Below are 16,601 nucleotides of genomic sequence, written 5' to 3'. Positions count from 1 at the left end.
ATTACCAGTTTTTAATGCTTTTCTTTTAACCTTGTGTACATTATCAGGGATACTCTGGCCTGGTTTAGGTAACGAGCCATTGTAGGCAAAATAAACAGTGTGACCATAAGACCCAGCTAAAAGACTGCTTTCAGTTGGGAGTATCCCACTGCACTACAGAAAAAGCTCCTTCCTCTGTCCCATGAGGGCTCGTTTTCACTTCAATGTAACTTAAATCCCCTTTTCCTCTATTTTCTTTAATGGAGATCGAACCTGACACAGCACAGAGCAGAGTGCAGGAAACCCATAATTACTGCTCTGGAGCAGTGAGAGTGCCCAGAGTTCAGAAAGGAGGGGGATCCTAAGGCCAGGAAGTCTGGCAAGACCCCTTTCTGGGGCAGGCCTCCAAGGCCCCTGCTAGGATTGCAGAAAGAGCACTGGGCGGACACGACATTCCCGATGGCTTCTTGGGTGCCCACTCAACGGGAGTGATCGTGTCATTCCAAAGCGCTTTCCATTCTGCAGTCGCATGACCCAGGGACAGCTGCTAACAGGGCTGGGGGCTGGAGGCCAAGCGGGGGACTTCAGCTACTCTCAGTACACGAAGACGGTTGGTGTGGGTTTTCCCCAGGAAGTGAAAGGCTATCTATAGCGAGCTGCGGGCTGGGGTGGCCCTGCTCTGTGGGACTCACCGCCATTGCAGCCCTGTCCAAAGGCCCTGAGACCAACCTCCCTTGTCAATGTTACTCCAGGTTCCAGAGATGACCACAACCCTGGCTCTCCGACGTCTACACCCACCACTTCCAGCCCGAGAGCGCACCTGAGACAGGGGCGAAGACCAGAGCAACCCAAATAAAGTATGTCTGGGGGTCAGGGGCTGGCCCACCCCATCGAGGCCAGGACGCTGCTCTGGCAGGAGAGCAGGGAACGAAATCCAAGCGCAGCTGGAATGCTCTGGAGACAACAGCTGCTTTTGGGATTCCGTTGCCCGCTGTCCAGCCGTGGGCGGGGGGGGGGGGGAAGGGGGCGGGAGATAACCCCGGGAGGATGGTGGTCCCTTACCCTGGGGCCAGATCAGGAACCACCCCGCCCCCCATTCCCAGTACCAGAAGACTGACCTAGGAGTGGGCGGTAAAGCCGAGTGTAGTGGGAACGAGGCGCTCACCTGGGCCCCTAAACAATAGGAAGATTGGTAGGGGCCTCCCCTGGGACCGGTCCCGATCCGGATTAAATCTGCAGGGTGGGATTATTCCTGTTGGTCTCATGAAGCCAGGCCACCCGTGCGGTGACGGTGGCGGGGAGGGCTTCGGGATCGGCCAAAAGAGAAGCTCCCCCGTGGGGCCGGAGAGGAAGTAAACCCGCGCACCCGCCTCGGGGACACCCCCATACCCAGGGCCCTTCGTCCCGTGACTCTGCCAGCGCCCGGAGCCCTGTGTGGGGGTGGGGGGGTGCCCAATGGCGGCGACGGGACCCCCGGGAATCCACTGCGAACGTCCTCCGCCGTGCCGAACCTCCCTCCCGGCCCAGTGGGTAGCAGACGCGTCAACGTTCCCTTGAGGCCACGACACGGTGGGGGCGCGGAGATCCCCGAAAGCCGCGCGGGCACCAGCGACTGTCGCGCCAGTAGGCCCTCTGATTCGGCTCAAGACGGGGGGGGGGTCGGGAAATTCTCGGGCCGCGAGCATAGTGAGCGACGACAGGGCGATGCTCCAGCCGCTGTCTAGTTCAATAGCTGGTTCCGTTCGGCCCGGTCGATCACACCCGAACAGCTACAATCATCCCACCGCGGCGTCCCCTTCCGCTTGCTCGGGCCGCAGACTCGGAGCCATTTTAAGGAGAAACCACTCGGCCACGCCCCCTCGCGCTCCCGACAAGCCAATCCACGCGCAGCCACGCCCCGGGAGACGCGCGGCGGCGACGCCAACGGTCGCGCGGGCGACGGTTGGGGAGGGGCGTGATTCGCGGAAGAGCAAGGGAAACCTGAGCCTGCCGCCCCGCCCTGGGAACCCGACGCCCTAAAGCCTGGGATTAGGGGTTTGGAGGCTGGCCCCACGCCCTGGCCAGGTGTGCGGGACTCGACCAGGTGCGCCGCCGCCCCGCCCCAGGCCCCGGGAGCCCTGCGTAATGGCTGAGAGCCGGGGACTAGGCTGCGGCGGGGGCCCAGGCAGCTCTCTGAGGCCGGCCACGCCACCAGGTGTCTGGCTCCCCCAGGACGGCCTGCGGGGGCCCGGGGCGGGGCGGGCGGCAGGTGCAGACACCGGAGCCGCGCTAGGGGACGGGCCCTCCTGGGACAATTGGCACCGGCTGGATCCCTCAAAATCCCGCGCTGGGGCAGCCGGCCTGCGCGGTGCCCTCCGGAACCTAGGGGGCGCTGTGGGCGCGCTGCGGAGGGTTCCGCCACGACCCCGCTGACCCGGCGCGGGCATCCCGGCACGCCGGTCAGCCATGGTCGCCGCGTTCGTGCTTCGCGGCCTGTGCGGAGCGCGATCCGTGCTACGCTGTTCCCCTGCGGAGCTGCTGAGGTGAGCCCGGGCCCAGCGTCCCCGATCCCTGCCCCCACGGCCAGCGATCCCGGCCGCGCTCCTCCTGGCGGGTTAGAGCCTGAGTACACCCCTCCGCAGGGCCCCACGGCGAGGGCACCGGCTCACGCCGGCGGACGACGAGCTGTATGAGCGGACGCGCATCTCTCTGCTGCAGCGCGAGTCCCCGCAGATCATGTATATCGACAGCTACAGCAGCCGCGGCTTCATGGTCAACGGAAATCGCGTGCTTGGGCCCTGCGCGCTGCTCCCGCAGTCGGTGGTGCAGTGGAACGTGAGCAGTGAGGCAGCGGAGGGCAGGAGTCCCGGGCCTGCCCCCCGATTCTGTCCCTCGGCGACTTGGGCTTTTCCGTTGCTCGTTTGGGGCGCAGGTAAGGGCTCTGTGGGGAAAACCGCGCGAGCTTGTTTAACCTGCCTCCTCCCAACACAGGTAGGAAGTCACCGGGACATCACTGAAGAAAGCTTCTCTCTCTTCTGGTTGCTGGAGCCCCGAATAGGTACTGGAGAAGGGGAGGGCTGAGGTGCTTCCAGCCCTAGAAAGCCAAAAGCCCCCCGCCTCAGCCTCCGCACAGAGCTGCCGGAGGCTAGCCCTCGCCATCTTTCCCTAGAGATTGTGGTGGTGGGCACCGGAGACCGGACCGAACGGCTGCAGCCCCAGGTGCTGCAAGCCCTGAGGCAGCGGGGCATCGCCGTGGAAGTGCAGGACACGGTAAGGTTCGCCCCTCGGGAGCGCGGAGCGGGACCCAGGCCTAGCCCTCGCCAAGCTGATGCAGGCTTTCTCTTTGCAGCCCAATGCCTGTGCCACTTTCAACTTCCTGTGTCATGAAGGCCGAGTAACAGGAGCTGCTCTTATCCCTCCACCCAGAGGGACGGCGCTCACATCCTTAGAACGAGCTGCAGAATGAACCGCCAGGAATTGACCTGACCTGTCCAGGAGGGCCCTGGCACTTTTTGCAGAGCGCAGGAGTTTCCAGCGCTTTCATTAGCCCTTCCTCTTTGGCACTGTAACACCTGTCTGTCTTGCCAGCAAATTAATAATTTAGTCCACTTTTCCCGTTTTGTATTAGGTGTGTTGCAGGCCAGGAGCTGCTGCTGGCTCAGTGGGCGTGTGTGTGTGTGTGTGCGTGTGCGCGCGCACGTGCGCGCGTGTGTAGAAACCAGGGGATCCCCTTTTTTGCGGACTACTTAGCGTCTCAGAGGCGGGAGGCAGTCCAGGCACCTGCTCCAAACTGCAGATCAATGTATTTGCTCACATGCACCTCTGAGAGGACCTCAGTGCTTTCTCCACAAGATCCTCTAACTCATGTTAGAATATGTATGTGGATCTCAACCTGGTCCCTGTGGCCAAGCAGGAGGCCCTGTGGGTGCCAGTCCAAAGCCCCCAAGGACTATTCCATGACCTGTCCTAAGCAGCCATGATGTGAGACTGAACCCTTGTGAGCCAGGGCTGGCTAGACCCGACCAGACTCTCCCTTGTGAGCTGCCACAGGAGGGACTTTATGAATTTAGAATTAGTACCTCCTTCCAGATCTGAGGAGTAGCCTGACCTCAGGGTCTGAGGCTTTCTCTACAAATGAGTGTCATGTTTGCATCTGTGATAGTGGCCACCACACCTGCCTGTTGACCTCAAAGATCAAGCAACACTTTTTTTTTTTTTCCCAAACTTTTATTGAAAAACTGAGGGGGTATGCTGTATCCCTTTTCAGAAAAGTCTCTTCTCATACCTGTAAGCAGAACAACCAGCTTTGAGGTGGGGGCAGGAGGAAGGAGGCACGGCAGAAACCTCTGCCCCAAGGGTGGATGGGTACAGAAGGGTCACTTACGAGTGGAGGCTGTGAACCCCTCCTTCCACCTGAGCTGAGGATGTTCTCTTCTCAAACTTGAGTTCTCCAGAATACATCATGGCTCTGAAGAAGGGCAAATGTCCGATGTAGGTACCTGGCCCTCAACTAGCTCCTCCACCCATGTCCTGGCTCCCCAGGCTTACCGGACTTGAGTCAAACTCTTGGCACCAATGTCCTGGCAGGAGTGCTGGATGCCAGCGATCAGGTACGGCACAAATTTGTGGATGGACCCTTTGTCCTGCACAGCCCCAGAGACCCCCTGGGCCACTTTGATTTTATCAGCTTCACTGTAGGGAAAGGTAAGGCAACATAGGCAAGTTCAAAGCATGGATGAGCCTATCAGTACAAGGCTGTCAGTACAGGGTAACTGACCTTCCCGTCCCACCTGAAATATCGGTTCTGGCTGCTGAGGTGCTTGTCCATGGCATCAAGAGAACCCATTCCACGGTATTTCTTTAGCCGGATCCCATCAGAGAAGAAGTACTCGCCAGGGGCCTCAGTGGTAGCAGCCAGGAGGGAGCCCATCATGACTATGGACAAACGGGTGTGATGGAACAGACCCTGAGTGGCACTGGCGAAGGAATCCCACCAGACTCCCTGGGTGTCGGGCCTCACCTGTGGAGGCCCCAAGGGCCAAGGCTTTGGCAATATGGCCCACATTTTGGATTCCTCCATCAGCAATAACGGGAACACCAAAGCGCCGTGCATATTCTGACACCTTGTACACTGCTGTTGCTTGGGGCCGCCCGCAGGCCAACACTGTTGAGAGATGGAGGAAGAGATGGGTGGGTGGAATTAGTGGGGACAGGTAAGAGGCCCTGGGCCATAACTCAGCACCCAGGAGCGTTCTGCTACACCTGCATCAGGACTGCAGCCCGGCTGAGAGTCCTGTCTGGAATGGCTGCTGCCCCATCTGCCTTCAACAGTTTTAAACAGCTGTGACGGCCTCCACTCCAACCTGCATGTGCACGTGCACGTGTGCATGGCCCAGGGCAGCCTCAGGCACATGCAGTCAGCAGCCGGGAGAAGCCCCACCCAACTGATATCAAGTGGGGATAGGGGGTCACCGTGCAGTTAGTATCCAGAGGCCCATCCCTTCCTCCCAGCGTGGTTGGCAGCTCAGGCAAGATCAGGGGAGTGGTCATGTGGAAGGAAGAGTGGGCTTGTTGGTCCTTGAGCTGTGCCTACTGTAGGAAATGTGGGCCATCTAGGGCCTACCTGGGAAGGGGGTCCTGCCCTACAAGCACCCCAGGAAGAGGAAGGAGCTGTGTTCTCCAGCAGCCCCCAAAACCATGGTCTGTCATTCAGTTTGCCCTGCCCACCCATCAGCACCACAAACCCCGGGAGCTACAGCTACAGTCAACCAAGCAGCCGGGCAGTGGGCAGCTGGGCCGGGCCAGTGGGCCGGGCCGGACTTACTATAGCAACCCTTGACAGTAGAAGGGCATTTGGGGCTGTGGGACTTTATGTCTGGAGGGATCTTGGGAGCCACTAAATAAAACAAACAGACCAGAGTTTAGAGAGGGTGCAGAGCAGGAGCAAGGAGGCCAGGCTAGGCAGAGGGGAAGTGGCAGGTGAGGAATGACAAACTCGTCTTACAGCATGTCACCCATCCAAGGGGCCTGTTTGGCCCTGGGACTGACCCTACTGGAGGACTCAGTATAGTTCCCACGGGAGCGCTTGGCTCCAGGCCATATGGGGCTAAGGGCCCTGCTGACGCCAGGGTCTCTGAGGGCCCTGCCAAAGCATTTCCTACCTTCCTGGGTGATGCAGATGGAGCCACTGCCCATGCCCACCCGCAGGGCATCTACACCAGCATCAATGAGGTTCTTGGCCTGAGCAGCCGTGACCACTACAGTGAAGAACAGGGAAAGGCTTGTGTGAAGGTCTGAGAGGGAGCCTAGCTCCCCTAACTCTTGCCCCACACCATTTGGTGCCCAGCCTTGCCTCACCATTGCCTCCAATAACTTGGAGAGAGGGGTATTTCTCCTTGATGTACTTGATCATGTTGATCTGGAAGATGGAGTTTCCTTGGGAAGAGTCCTGGGACCAGGAGAAAGTCCCAGTGAGACATACTGGTATGAGAGCTGTCCCTACCACCCCACCCTGCCTGTGCAAAGTGCTTACCAAAACCACTACGTCCACACCAGCCTGGGCTAGCAAATCCAGCCGATACTTGTCATCTTCATGAGTGCCAATGGCCGCTCCGCACAGCAGCTGCTTCTTGGCGTCTTTGGAGGCCAGTGGGTAATCCCGGTTCTTCTTCAGGTCTGTCCGGGCAATGATGGCTACCAGCTCATCATCTTCATTTACAATGGGTAACTTTCCTGGGAGTAGGGAAGGTACATAAATCAGAACCCTGGTCTTTGGTTCTAGAACCTTCCCGCCTCTAGAACTCACCCTTCTTGCTGCGCTGCAGAATTTCATTTGCTTCCTTCAGTGTGATGCCTGCAGGGGCGACCACCAAGTCTTCCCTCTTCGTCATGATCTAGCAGTGAGGGGAGCTGTGAGAAGGGCCCGGAGACCATACGTCCCAATACACCCCGCCCGGACTCCGGGGTGAGGTTCCACAGACCACCACGAGCACACACCTGCACCCAAACCACCCTCCTCAAATGAACCCAACAGCCAGTGTAGCAGTAATAGTGGCATGGGTGAAAACTGAGTAGAAAGGATGTGGTACACAGAACACGCTGTAATGTTACATAGTGGAGAAAGAAGGGCCCCGCCAGAGCAACGACAAGAGAGGAGGCTGAAGTTGGTCCTTGAGCATTGCCCCCACCTTGGGAGTGGCAACACAGCATACATGCTGGCAAACACTTGCGCACAATGAGAGCATTTGGTGGGAAAGAGATGCAGGAACCCTACAAAGGGGTCAGAGACTTGACTGGGCATTCATTCATCTTTCCTGGACAGCAGAGACCCCCAGAAATGCCATTCAGGCAACAGAAACCGCACCTTAAGCCTTGGCTGCCAGAGCTTGGCATTGCATTGTCAGTAGCACCCACCTCTTCCAAAAACCGATCGTGCTCTTCCTCCTTGAGAAAATCTATGTCCCTTGAGGAAATGATGCCCACCAAGCGGCTCCCCATCCGGCCTGTGTCGGTGATTGGGATACCACAGAATCCATGCCGGGCTTTGGCTTCAAACACATCCCGCACTCGATCCCTGGGGCTGAGGACCACAGGGTCCGTAATGAATCCCTGCTCATATTTCTGGAAGGGATGGTGAGAAAGGACATTTCTGAACCATCTTTATCAGTCTGAAGCCTGGGGTCTGTGCCAACTCCCCCTCTGGCAAGTACCACAGAACCAAATCACAATTCAAACCCAGGGATAGTAAACATGGGTGGGCTATAGGTTCTATCCACCTGGTCCTCTTCTCTTGTTTTAGGACACAGGGTCTCATGCTCTTCTCAGGAATTGAACCCCCAAGTGGGGAAAAAGGGATCCTAAATTAGGAGAACAAATCCCCCACTTCCACCCCACTCCACCTCAGTGCAATTCCCAGGAGCTCTTGACCATGATCCTTGCCCTTCTGACCTTCACTTTCCGAACTTCGTTGGCTTGGAACTCAGGTGTACAGTTGTGGTGGATGAAGCCAATACCACCTGTAAGCTGCATGATAAACAGAAGACAGCGAAAAAGTGACAAGGAGCAGCATGACTACATGTGTCTTTGGGGAAGAGTGTGAATGAGGTCCCTCCTTTCGTCCTTACACCCACGATGCTCACCGCCATTGCTATGGCCATGCCAGCCTCTGTGACTGTGTCCATGGGTGAGGAAACCAGTGGGGTCTTCAGAGTGATCTTTTTGGTCAGAGCAGAAGTCAGGTCCTGAGGAAATATAGCCAGCTAATGTGGGAAAGCGCCTCATAAAAGCCTCAGGGTGGTGCCAGGTCCCCCATAAAAGGTGCCCTGTATGACCTGCATGCCAATCAGACTATTCCATAGAATCCACCCCCAAGCCCAATCTGCTGTGGTAGCAGAGAGACAGGGAAGAGAAGTATCTTACCCAACCTTGATGCTCAGGACCCAAATTCTGGCCATACTCACCACCTGGTCTGCGGTGAAGTCGATGTACCCAGGGAGAATGAGAAAGTCACTACGGGGGAGGGGAGCGAATTGGGATTAAGGCTCAGGTTTAGGGAGGCCCGAGATTCCATCCCCACAGATCATGTCAGAAGGCATTTGAGCCTAGAGGGCACTGACCCAGCCCTTGTCACAGGCAGGGCAGACAAATCACAAGGTGGAGATGAAGACGGGACCTTTTCTGCCACCTAGCTGTCATCAGCGACCCTGGCACCCTGACAACTCCATGTGCCGAGAGAATGGAGCTTCTAGCTTGAAATCTCAAGCACTGCCAAGATGCCTCCTCCATCCCGCCCCACTTCAGATCTATCAAACGGAGCCCCAGAGATGGGTGGGGGATTCTCCGGAACCTGTCTCCCATGCCCAGGTCCAAGCGGGCTCAGTGGAAAACCCCGCCCGGCCTCCCAATCAAGCGCGCCGCCCCTCTTCTCGCCCAGGTGAGCCCGCTCGCCCCGCACTTGTAGGTGAGGCCGTCCCCGCAGTTGAACAGCTGCTGTGCCGTGAGCCCGTCGTCTGGCACGTAGGACGTGCCCCCGCTAATCAGGTAGTCGGCCATGGCCAGTGCCGGGCAAAGCCGCGTGTGCCCGAAGACCGCGCCGCAGAGGCCTCAGCCGTCCGGGCCGCGCCAATATAAACCCGCCGCTACCGTCATTGCGCCCTACGCGTCACTGACGTCAGGACGTAATACGAACAGGCGGAGCCCGCGCACCTCGCGGGCGGGACTGACGGAGCGCATGCGCAGAACACGCCCTAGGTGTGTAGCCACAAAGTTGGGTGTTCCCGAGGCCGCCCCCTCCCAGAGGACGGTGACCCGTTCAACTAGCAGTTAAGGCTTTGCTTCCACTGGCCCGCCAGCCTCCTCCCAAATAAAGAGGCGATGTTCACTAGCATGTTGAAAAGACGTGCTTGTCATTCTTAATAAACAACTAGATTAAGAATACATAAGAGAAACAGAGTGGTATCTTTATATGATACACGAGTGTATGTTACAAGAATTCCATCAGGCACAGGAGCCTCAGGTTTAAGGCCTCAATGTCAGGCCAAAAAAAACAAAACAAACAAAAAAAAAACCAAAAAGGCATGGTAAAGTTTTTACTTTAACATCTAAAATGTCACTTGTCAGAAAGGAGGGTGTAATAGAAATTGTCTTTAATAAATCATAATTGAAGTTCCCCTCATTTTCCTTCCATTAAGATGCTAAGTTTATGTCTGAGCATGAAGAAAGAAAGACCATGGCTCCCCTGTGGTCAGCGACGTCTGCCAGTCAGAGTGGAAGCCAGCTGGGGAGATTCCCTGGAGGGTCCGTCACTAATTCCATCTTTCTGGAGTAAGGGAAGGGGCCACATTTCTCCTAACAGTCCAAGCCCTTTCCCCAGGCCCCAGACAAAAAAGAAAAAGCCAGCCAGCAACTTTCTAGGACATCTGGCTTTCAGGAAACCCAGAGCCCCCACGGGCTGAGGAATCTGCTGCGGCAGATTTACGGTGACGCACAGGAGGCAAAGTTTCCTTTTACATTTTAAACAGAAGCAGTCTGAAAGGCTTCATAACTACACCAATTTAAAAAAAAAAAAAAAAGAAAAAAACGAAAAAAACGGAGGCCTCTTCTTTAGTGTGAAAGTCTGTCCATTTTTTTTCCTGGATCATCTCCCTTGCACCATGGCTTAGGGATCTCAGTGCATGGTGCTTGCGTTTGCCACTGCGATGGCCTCCTGAATTTCTCGTATCACCAGGATCCGAGTCAGCATCTGTCCCATTTGCTCTCTGCTGATAGGCTGGACCGAGTACCAGATTGGGCTATTGGGGGCCACCACTGGCTCAGGCGTCAGATAAAATGTGTCATTCCGGCCTTTCACACTCTGGGGGCTGAAAAATATTATCAGTAAAAGCTGGGTAAAACCACAACATTCTCAACCTTCCCACCCTGGAATCTTCCAGACAGATGCTGAATGCAAAATGTGGGAAGACAGCAGCTTTCAAAAGTATGATGGCATAGCTACTGAATTCTATGCAGTCAACAATTACCTCTAGGGCCTCCTTTGGGGCTACTGCCAATACCAGCTGTCTCCCTTCCACTCCTCCCTCACATGTAGCCAGCTGTCATTCCTCTAACCACCTGCCTCGAGATGTCAGGGTTCATCTACTTGAGTCTAACCATATCCCACTTGGAACCAATTTCATTGCCTACAAGGTTCTCTCCAAGTTTTTGTTCATGTTTCCTCTACCCAGTTCACTGAATTCCCAAATTTGATGTAGGGGACTCTGCCTTCCCACCTTGGCTGTGATACTGGACTCTTACCTGGGCTCACCTCCACTCCCTCAAAGTTGTGCTGTACTTAGCATATGATACCTTCTAACAGTTACACTCACCTATCCACTCAAGATTTATCAAAGGGCGGCGCCTGGGTGGCTCAGTCGTTAAGCGGCTGCCTTCAGCTCAGGTCATGATCCCAGGGTCCTGGGATCAAGCCCTGCCTTGGGCTCCCTGCTCAGCGGGAAGCCTGCTTTTGACTTTCCCACTCCCTCTGCCTGTGTTCCCTCTCTTGCTATGTCTCTCCCTATCAAAATAAAATCTTAAAAAAAAAAAAAAAAAGATTTATCAAAGGGATACTGTGTGCCAGGCCTGCGGTAAGGGCTGATATTCAAGAAATGAGCAGGATCCAAGACTCCCTACCTTATGGAACTTACAGATATGAGACAGCAAACAATTAAACAGTTACATAAATAAATACAAAATGACAATCAGTGGTAAGTGCTACAGAGGAAAGAGCCCAAAAGAACAGGTAGGGAATCTGGAAATGCTTCTGATAAAGCTGTTTTGATGGGATGCCTGGGTGGCTCAGTTGGTTAAGCGGCTGCCTTTGGCTCAGATCATGATTCCAGCATCCTGGGATGAGTCCCACATCGGGCTCCTTGCTCTGCAGGGAGCCTGCTTCTCCCTCTGCCTGCCTCTCTCTCTCTGACAAATAAATAAATAAAATCTTAAAAAAAAAAAAAAAAAGCTGTTTTGAAAAGAGGGGTGGATAGGAGTCAACTAGCCAAATATGGGGGTGGGGAGGGGACTCTTGCCCAATAGGGAAAATTTCCAAGCTGAGGCCTGGAGGTAGGAGAGCAAGACGCTCTGGAGTGGAGAGGAGCCAGTTTGGCTAGAGAGCCAAGAGCTACAAGGACATGAGATTAGCAAGGGGGAGTATACATAAGGCCTTGTTGGCAAGATTAAGATAACTCTTTCTCTATGCAATAAATGGAAACCACTAAAGGTTTAATCTAAGTAACATAAGACCTATAACATAGAAAGATGATTTCGGCATTGCTGTAAAGATGCATTCCAAACTGCAAGGGTAAGAGAGTAAAAGCTAAGGAAAGAAATCCCCCCTAGACTGATGTTGCTAGTGACAAAGGTCAAGGCCAGGAAGATGCAGGGCTATACTATGCTACATTATGGAGGCCACCCTTCTATACTTTCCTTCATCTACCTTCATTCCCCTCTCCAAGACAGGAGACCACATAAAGTCACAACATAGTCATTTCACATGCTTTGGGGAAACCAGTCAGGCTGCTTCTCTATTTAGCTTTTTGGAAGTGTGTTTTTACTCTGTTTGGGACTAAAGAATGTCTTGTACACAGGTACAATGCACACATGCAAACATACAGTCACCCAAGCACCACAAAGCTTCCTCACCATTTAAAGAGGTAGAAATCGTAGAGCTTGATGGGGCATCTCAGTGGATTCTCTGGATTTTCCGTCTGTTCTGCATACATGTCATCTGTAACTATAAAACACACCCCCACCACCAGGAACATGGCATGAGACTGCTTTAGCTCAGGACCAGATTAGGAACCCTAGGCTTCCAGATATCCCAACTAGACTTACTGGGAGGAGAAAGGGTGTGCGGCATGTGGGGAAAGTGTGAAGGGGAAAAGCAGCAATCATTTCTGGGGCATCTCTGCTTCTACAAGAGTTTGAAGTTTCTAGGTGGGAAGAAGGGAATGGAGAATTCCTATCCAACAAATCCCAACCTTCACACTCAACACTAACCCCCCAGGCACAAGGGCAAGGCAGGATAAGTTGCAGCTGTTTCTGCAGCCCCTACCTTTCTGGCCAGTCTGGTGTATCCCAAGAGCCTTCAGGTACCGAATACTCGTGCTTTTATCCTTAGGATTAGAAGGGTTCTTCTTTGTCTGTCGCAAAACCTTGGAGAAGGCCAGCTTCATGTGCTGGTCCACTGTCTTCAACAGGAAGTATCTGTACCACAAGTGAAAGCAAGGCAAAGGGAGGGGTGCCAGGAGGAAACTATGACTTACCCTCTGCCATCGGTGTCTCAGAGGAGTCGCTGTGCACACTCCCAGAATCTGGACAGGCCCATACCCAAAAACACTGTCTAGTGGAGGAACCATATCAAGACTGATGGCAGGGGTCTGGCAAGGCTGTCTGCCTCACTGGTCACCAAACCAATGTAGCCAAGTAGGGCGCAAAGCTTTCAGTAGCCCAAAGGTTCTCAAATATGTGTCAAAGGAATTCCTGTATCTACCTGGATAGTTTCCACCCTCTTCACTGGGCAGATGCCAGCAGTGGCTAAGCATGGAGCTTCTAGAACACTTACTTGGTGTTAAAGAACATGAGGGTGGTCAGCAGGGTGGAAGGGGAGTGAGCCCCGAGCTGCTTGCACTCCCACAGCATCTCCTCAGTCACGTGGCTGGGCAGGACATAGCCTAGGAGGAATAGAGCACTGCTACAACAAGAGGATGGCAGGTGGGCCCTCAGAGGTGCAGGATGGGAGGTGGGAGGCACAAGGACCACAAAAGAGTACAAGTTTAACCAGAAAAATCTCCCTAGGGAATGGCAGAACCATCTGGAAGCCTGATAAAACACAAATGGCTAGGTTCCAGCCCATGTTTCCTGGGTGGGGCCTGATAATGTGCGTTTCTAACAAGTTCCTGAGAACCACTGGCCTGCATGATTGCGCTTACCTGTTAATTCTTCCTCTAATCCACAGTTAAAGTGGGGGAAAATAATACTGAAACACCCAAAACTATATAACAAACTCTGCATATGTGCATACTTCTCTACAAAGAGGGTACAGAGTTTGCATCGTATTTTCAGGCGTTAAGGGCCCAAAGAACTGGTACAGGTGCCTGTTTGCCCGTGCTAAACCTTTCACATTTTCCACCTCTAGAAAGCAAACCCATTCGCATCCCCTCTCTGGATAAAGGGGAGAATGATATTGGAGAGCGATATTCAAACTATTACAGGATTCCCCGACAGCACGGATTTTACTTTAAGAACCTGGTCTGTAAGCGAACTGAGAGCTGGACAGGGGCTAAGGCCAGTGTTTGTTCAAAAGCCTTGTGCACCCAGGTCTACACCAAAGAAAAAGGAGACTTGAGTTGATCACCAAGCCCCCTTCATGTGTTCATTCAACAGTTAATGTACAAGTGTTTGTGTGCCAGGCACTGAGGCAGTGATGAAAGCGTTCTCCTGCTGGAGTTGCAGGGTCCTCCAGGCAAGGCAGTAAGGATGTCACTTCCTAGAAGCGGGGCAAGAAATATTCTGCCCAACACATTCCTCTTCTCTGCTCCTGCCAAAGCTCCATTAAGTGCACTCCCATCTCTTCAGGGCAGCTCTAGCTCTACTCTTCTTTTTTGTGGCCTACTGGCAATGAGGTAAGCTTCCTTGCCCTCAAACATATCTGAAGCAGGTGAGTGGCACAGAGATCCCTCCTTGGGGAAGGCCAGTGGTAGAAATGGTCCCATACATACTTGGCATGCGCTATTTCCTTGGGTTTACTTCACTTTGCCATTTAATGAGCTTCCCTAGCTTGAACTACTTCTTAACAAAACTTAAAGCGAAGTTTAGGATCTAAAAACCAGGACTCCTGGCATGGGAGAAGGGAGATGCAGACAGGGACATCATATAAAAACTTGATAGTTCTCAATCTGAACGGCAAGCATCGGAATGACCTATTTTATCTTTTTTTAGTTCTTCCCACTGAAAGGCCAATGAGCAATGACCAAGCCAGGAGCAATGAACACCCCTGTGCATCCAGACTGTGCTACTTAAAATGCCATTTACCACTAAAAGGAACCAGTCTCCACGAAGAACTGACCAATTCCACATCAAGACGGAAAACAGAAGATGTCCAAGATCAGCCCAGAACATTTGGCCAATCAGAAATTAAGGAAGAAAGTAGGGCCGTGTCCAAAGAACTTAAAAGCCAATTTAGGAGGTTCCAAATGGCCAAAGATGGAACAATTTGCACAGCAAAAAAGAACTGCAATGGATTGAGCCAAATTAAATATGTTTAAATTCATTAGTTCACAAATGATTCCTTAAAAAAAGAAAAAAAAAGTGAACTGGTTATCACTGGATGAAACCCGTGAACCAACTCATTACCATAAAAACTGCTAAACAAAGAAAAGAAATAAGCCCTTATCCGTCTCTCCTATAAAACCCATTATCTATACTGCTAGGTATTAAAAGAGTGATCAAGGGAAAGTTTTGCTTTGTACTTCAGCTAATAATGAAGAAGTAATAATATCAGAATACCACCATCTGCAACTCCTAATGAATTAATGGATACAGACATTATGGGTATCAGTTGGAAGTATATAACCAACATCTACGACATAACCTTGCCAAAAAGAAACACAAAAATCAAAACCCGATCAAGGAAGTCTTTACATGAACTATCAATTAACTGTGAATACAGGGAACAGAAAACTATGTTAAACTACACTATGGGGATGTAATCAGACTGACAATTTAAAAGGCTAGTTTCAGGGGGCCTGGGTGGTTCAGTCAGTTGAGTGTCTGACTCTTGGTTTTGGCTCAGGTCACGATCTCAGTGTTGTGGGATCAGGCTCCAAGCTGGCCTCCAAGCTGGCCTCCATGCTGGGCATGAAGCTTGCCTAAGATTCTCTCCCTCTCCCTCAGTCCCTTCCTCCCGGAGCACTCTCAGGTACTCTTTTTTTTAAAAAATATTTTATTTATTTATTTGACAGAGAGAGAGAGATCACAAGTAGGAGGCAGGCAGAGAGGAGGAAGCAGACTCTCCGCGGAGCAGAGAGCCCAATGTGGGGCTCGATCCCAGGGCCCTGGGATCATGACCTGAGCCAAAGGCAGAGGCTTTAACCCACTGAGCCACCCAGGCGCCCCTCAGGTACTCTTTCTAAATCAATTAATAAATGGCTAGTTTCTTCCATAAAAAATTGTAAGAAATAGAATCAAGGAGAAAATTAAAGATTAAAGCTAAATACTAAGACGTATTAGCAATTTCAATGTATGGACCTTATTTGCACCTTGACTCAAATAAATAAGATCGTGACATATATGAGACACTTAGAAATCTGAACAAAGGGTAGGGTAGACTTTGATGACATTATGGAATTATCTTTTTTTCAATTATAATAATTTTTTCAATTATAATAATAATCATGGTATGTCAAATATACTAAAATATTTATGAATCAAGTCTAGAAGTTACTTCAAAATAATACAGGAGGGGAAAAGGTGTACACAAGACACAAGATTTGCCATGGACAGTGGGTACATGGGAATGTCACTTACCTATTCTGTTTAATTTTTGTATGTGCTTGAAATTTCTGTAATACAGTTTTTAAAAAAGCAAACTCGGCATAGCCACACTTGGCTTGAAAATCTGCATATCATGTAGTGAATCACTTACTTGGTTTCTGTTCTAATGACAGCGCCTCAGAAAGGCTTCCCTCCCAATGCCCTTAACGCTTTCCATTCCCCTTTGTTCTTTAAGACATTTAGTCATAAACTGGTTATTTACACACTGTCTTCCCCCTATCAGACTATAAGCTCCATTTAGTTCATTACAATGTTATATTATCTGCACCTGGAATACTTGCCTGGCACACAGCAGGTATTCAAAAAGTATTTGTTTAACCAGTAATTTTTTCTTAAAGTTTAAGCATCTAACTCTGTGGTAATGGATGTTAACTAAACTAGATCATTACACAAGACACACATATATCAATTCATATGTTGTATACCTAAAACTAAAATGTTTTATCAATTGCATCTCAATTTTTAAAAGAAGTTTTTAATTCCAGTTAGGTTTTTTTGATGGGGAAAAAAAAAGTTTAAGCAGCATACATTCTGCAGTCAAATGCTCTACCACTGAG

The 16,601-nt window shown here is 51.9% G+C and overlaps 3 protein-coding genes across 6 annotated transcripts in view; 1 reads left to right on the top strand and 2 right to left on the bottom strand.

The window, feature by feature from the left end:
- Positions 1-1,514: 1,514 nt before the first annotated feature.
- Positions 1,515-3,571, top strand: NDUFAF3 (NADH:ubiquinone oxidoreductase complex assembly factor 3). The gene is made up of 5 exons (XM_080828982.1): positions 1,515-2,501; positions 2,601-2,793; positions 2,950-3,016; positions 3,128-3,228; positions 3,308-3,571. Exons 1-5 carry the CDS (start codon positions 2,425-2,427, stop codon positions 3,422-3,424), a joined length of 555 nt encoding a protein of 184 aa, XP_080685108.1. The 5' UTR covers positions 1,515-2,424; the 3' UTR covers positions 3,425-3,571.
- Positions 3,572-4,163: 592 nt separating this feature from the next.
- Positions 4,164-9,123, bottom strand: IMPDH2 (inosine monophosphate dehydrogenase 2). 2 transcript variants are annotated; one of them, XM_080828967.1, is made up of 15 exons: positions 8,912-9,123; positions 8,418-8,466; positions 8,097-8,198; positions 7,906-7,980; positions 7,372-7,578; positions 6,764-6,851; positions 6,491-6,690; positions 6,316-6,406; positions 6,120-6,215; positions 5,783-5,854; positions 4,979-5,122; positions 4,749-4,893; positions 4,507-4,650; positions 4,343-4,426; positions 4,164-4,243 (listed from the first exon to the last, which is right to left on the bottom strand). In XM_080828967.1, exons 1-15 carry the CDS (start codon positions 9,007-9,009, stop codon positions 4,222-4,224), a joined length of 1,617 nt encoding a protein of 538 aa, XP_080685093.1. In that variant the 5' UTR covers positions 9,010-9,123; the 3' UTR covers positions 4,164-4,221. The 2 variants fall into 2 exon arrangements, with proteins under 2 accessions (XP_080685093.1, XP_080685094.1); XM_080828968.1 differs by lacking the exon at positions 5,783-5,854.
- Positions 9,124-9,343: 220 nt separating this feature from the next.
- QRICH1 (glutamine rich 1) overlaps positions 9,344-16,601 on the bottom strand; it is a 52,864-nt gene continuing 45,606 nt past the window's right edge. For all 3 annotated transcript variants that reach the window (XM_080828934.1, XM_080828933.1, XM_080828935.1), the window contains 4 exons: positions 13,055-13,163; positions 12,545-12,696; positions 12,133-12,223; positions 9,344-10,316 (listed from right to left, as the gene is read on the bottom strand). In XM_080828934.1, the coding sequence (XP_080685060.1) occupies positions 10,124-10,316; positions 12,133-12,223; positions 12,545-12,696; positions 13,055-13,163 (545 nt within the window). In that variant the 3' untranslated portion in view covers positions 9,344-10,123. The remainder of the gene's footprint in view (positions 10,317-12,132; positions 12,224-12,544; positions 12,697-13,054; positions 13,164-16,601) is intronic.

Source organism: Martes martes, assembly GCF_963455335.1.
Source record: "Martes martes genome assembly, chromosome: 1".
Classification (NCBI taxonomy): domain Eukaryota; kingdom Metazoa; phylum Chordata; class Mammalia; order Carnivora; family Mustelidae; genus Martes; species Martes martes.
This window is presented reverse-complemented; position numbering and strand designations above follow the sequence as displayed.

Excerpts from the sequence above, each read along its gene's own strand:
- NDUFAF3 (XM_080828982.1), top strand. The coding sequence starts at position 2,425 with ATGGTCGCCGCGTTCGTGCTTCGCGGCCTGTGCGGAGCGCGATCCGTG. Across the intron at positions 2,502-2,600 it reads TCCCCTGCGGAGCTGCTGAG|GGCCCCACGGCGAGGGCACC; the intron begins GTGAGCCCGGGC and ends ACCCCTCCGCAG. Across the intron at positions 3,229-3,307 it reads CCGTGGAAGTGCAGGACACG|CCCAATGCCTGTGCCACTTT; the intron begins GTAAGGTTCGCC and ends TTCTCTTTGCAG.
- IMPDH2 (XM_080828967.1), bottom strand. The coding sequence starts at position 9,009 with ATGGCCGACTACCTGATTAGCGGGGGCACGTCCTACGTGCCAGACGAC. Across the intron at positions 7,981-8,096 it reads GCATGGCCATAGCAATGGCG|CTTACAGGTGGTATTGGCTT; the intron begins GTGAGCATCGTG and ends TTTATCATGCAG. Across the intron at positions 5,855-6,119 it reads CATCTGCATCACCCAGGAAG|TGGCTCCCAAGATCCCTCCA; the intron begins GTAGGAAATGCT and ends TGTTTTATTTAG.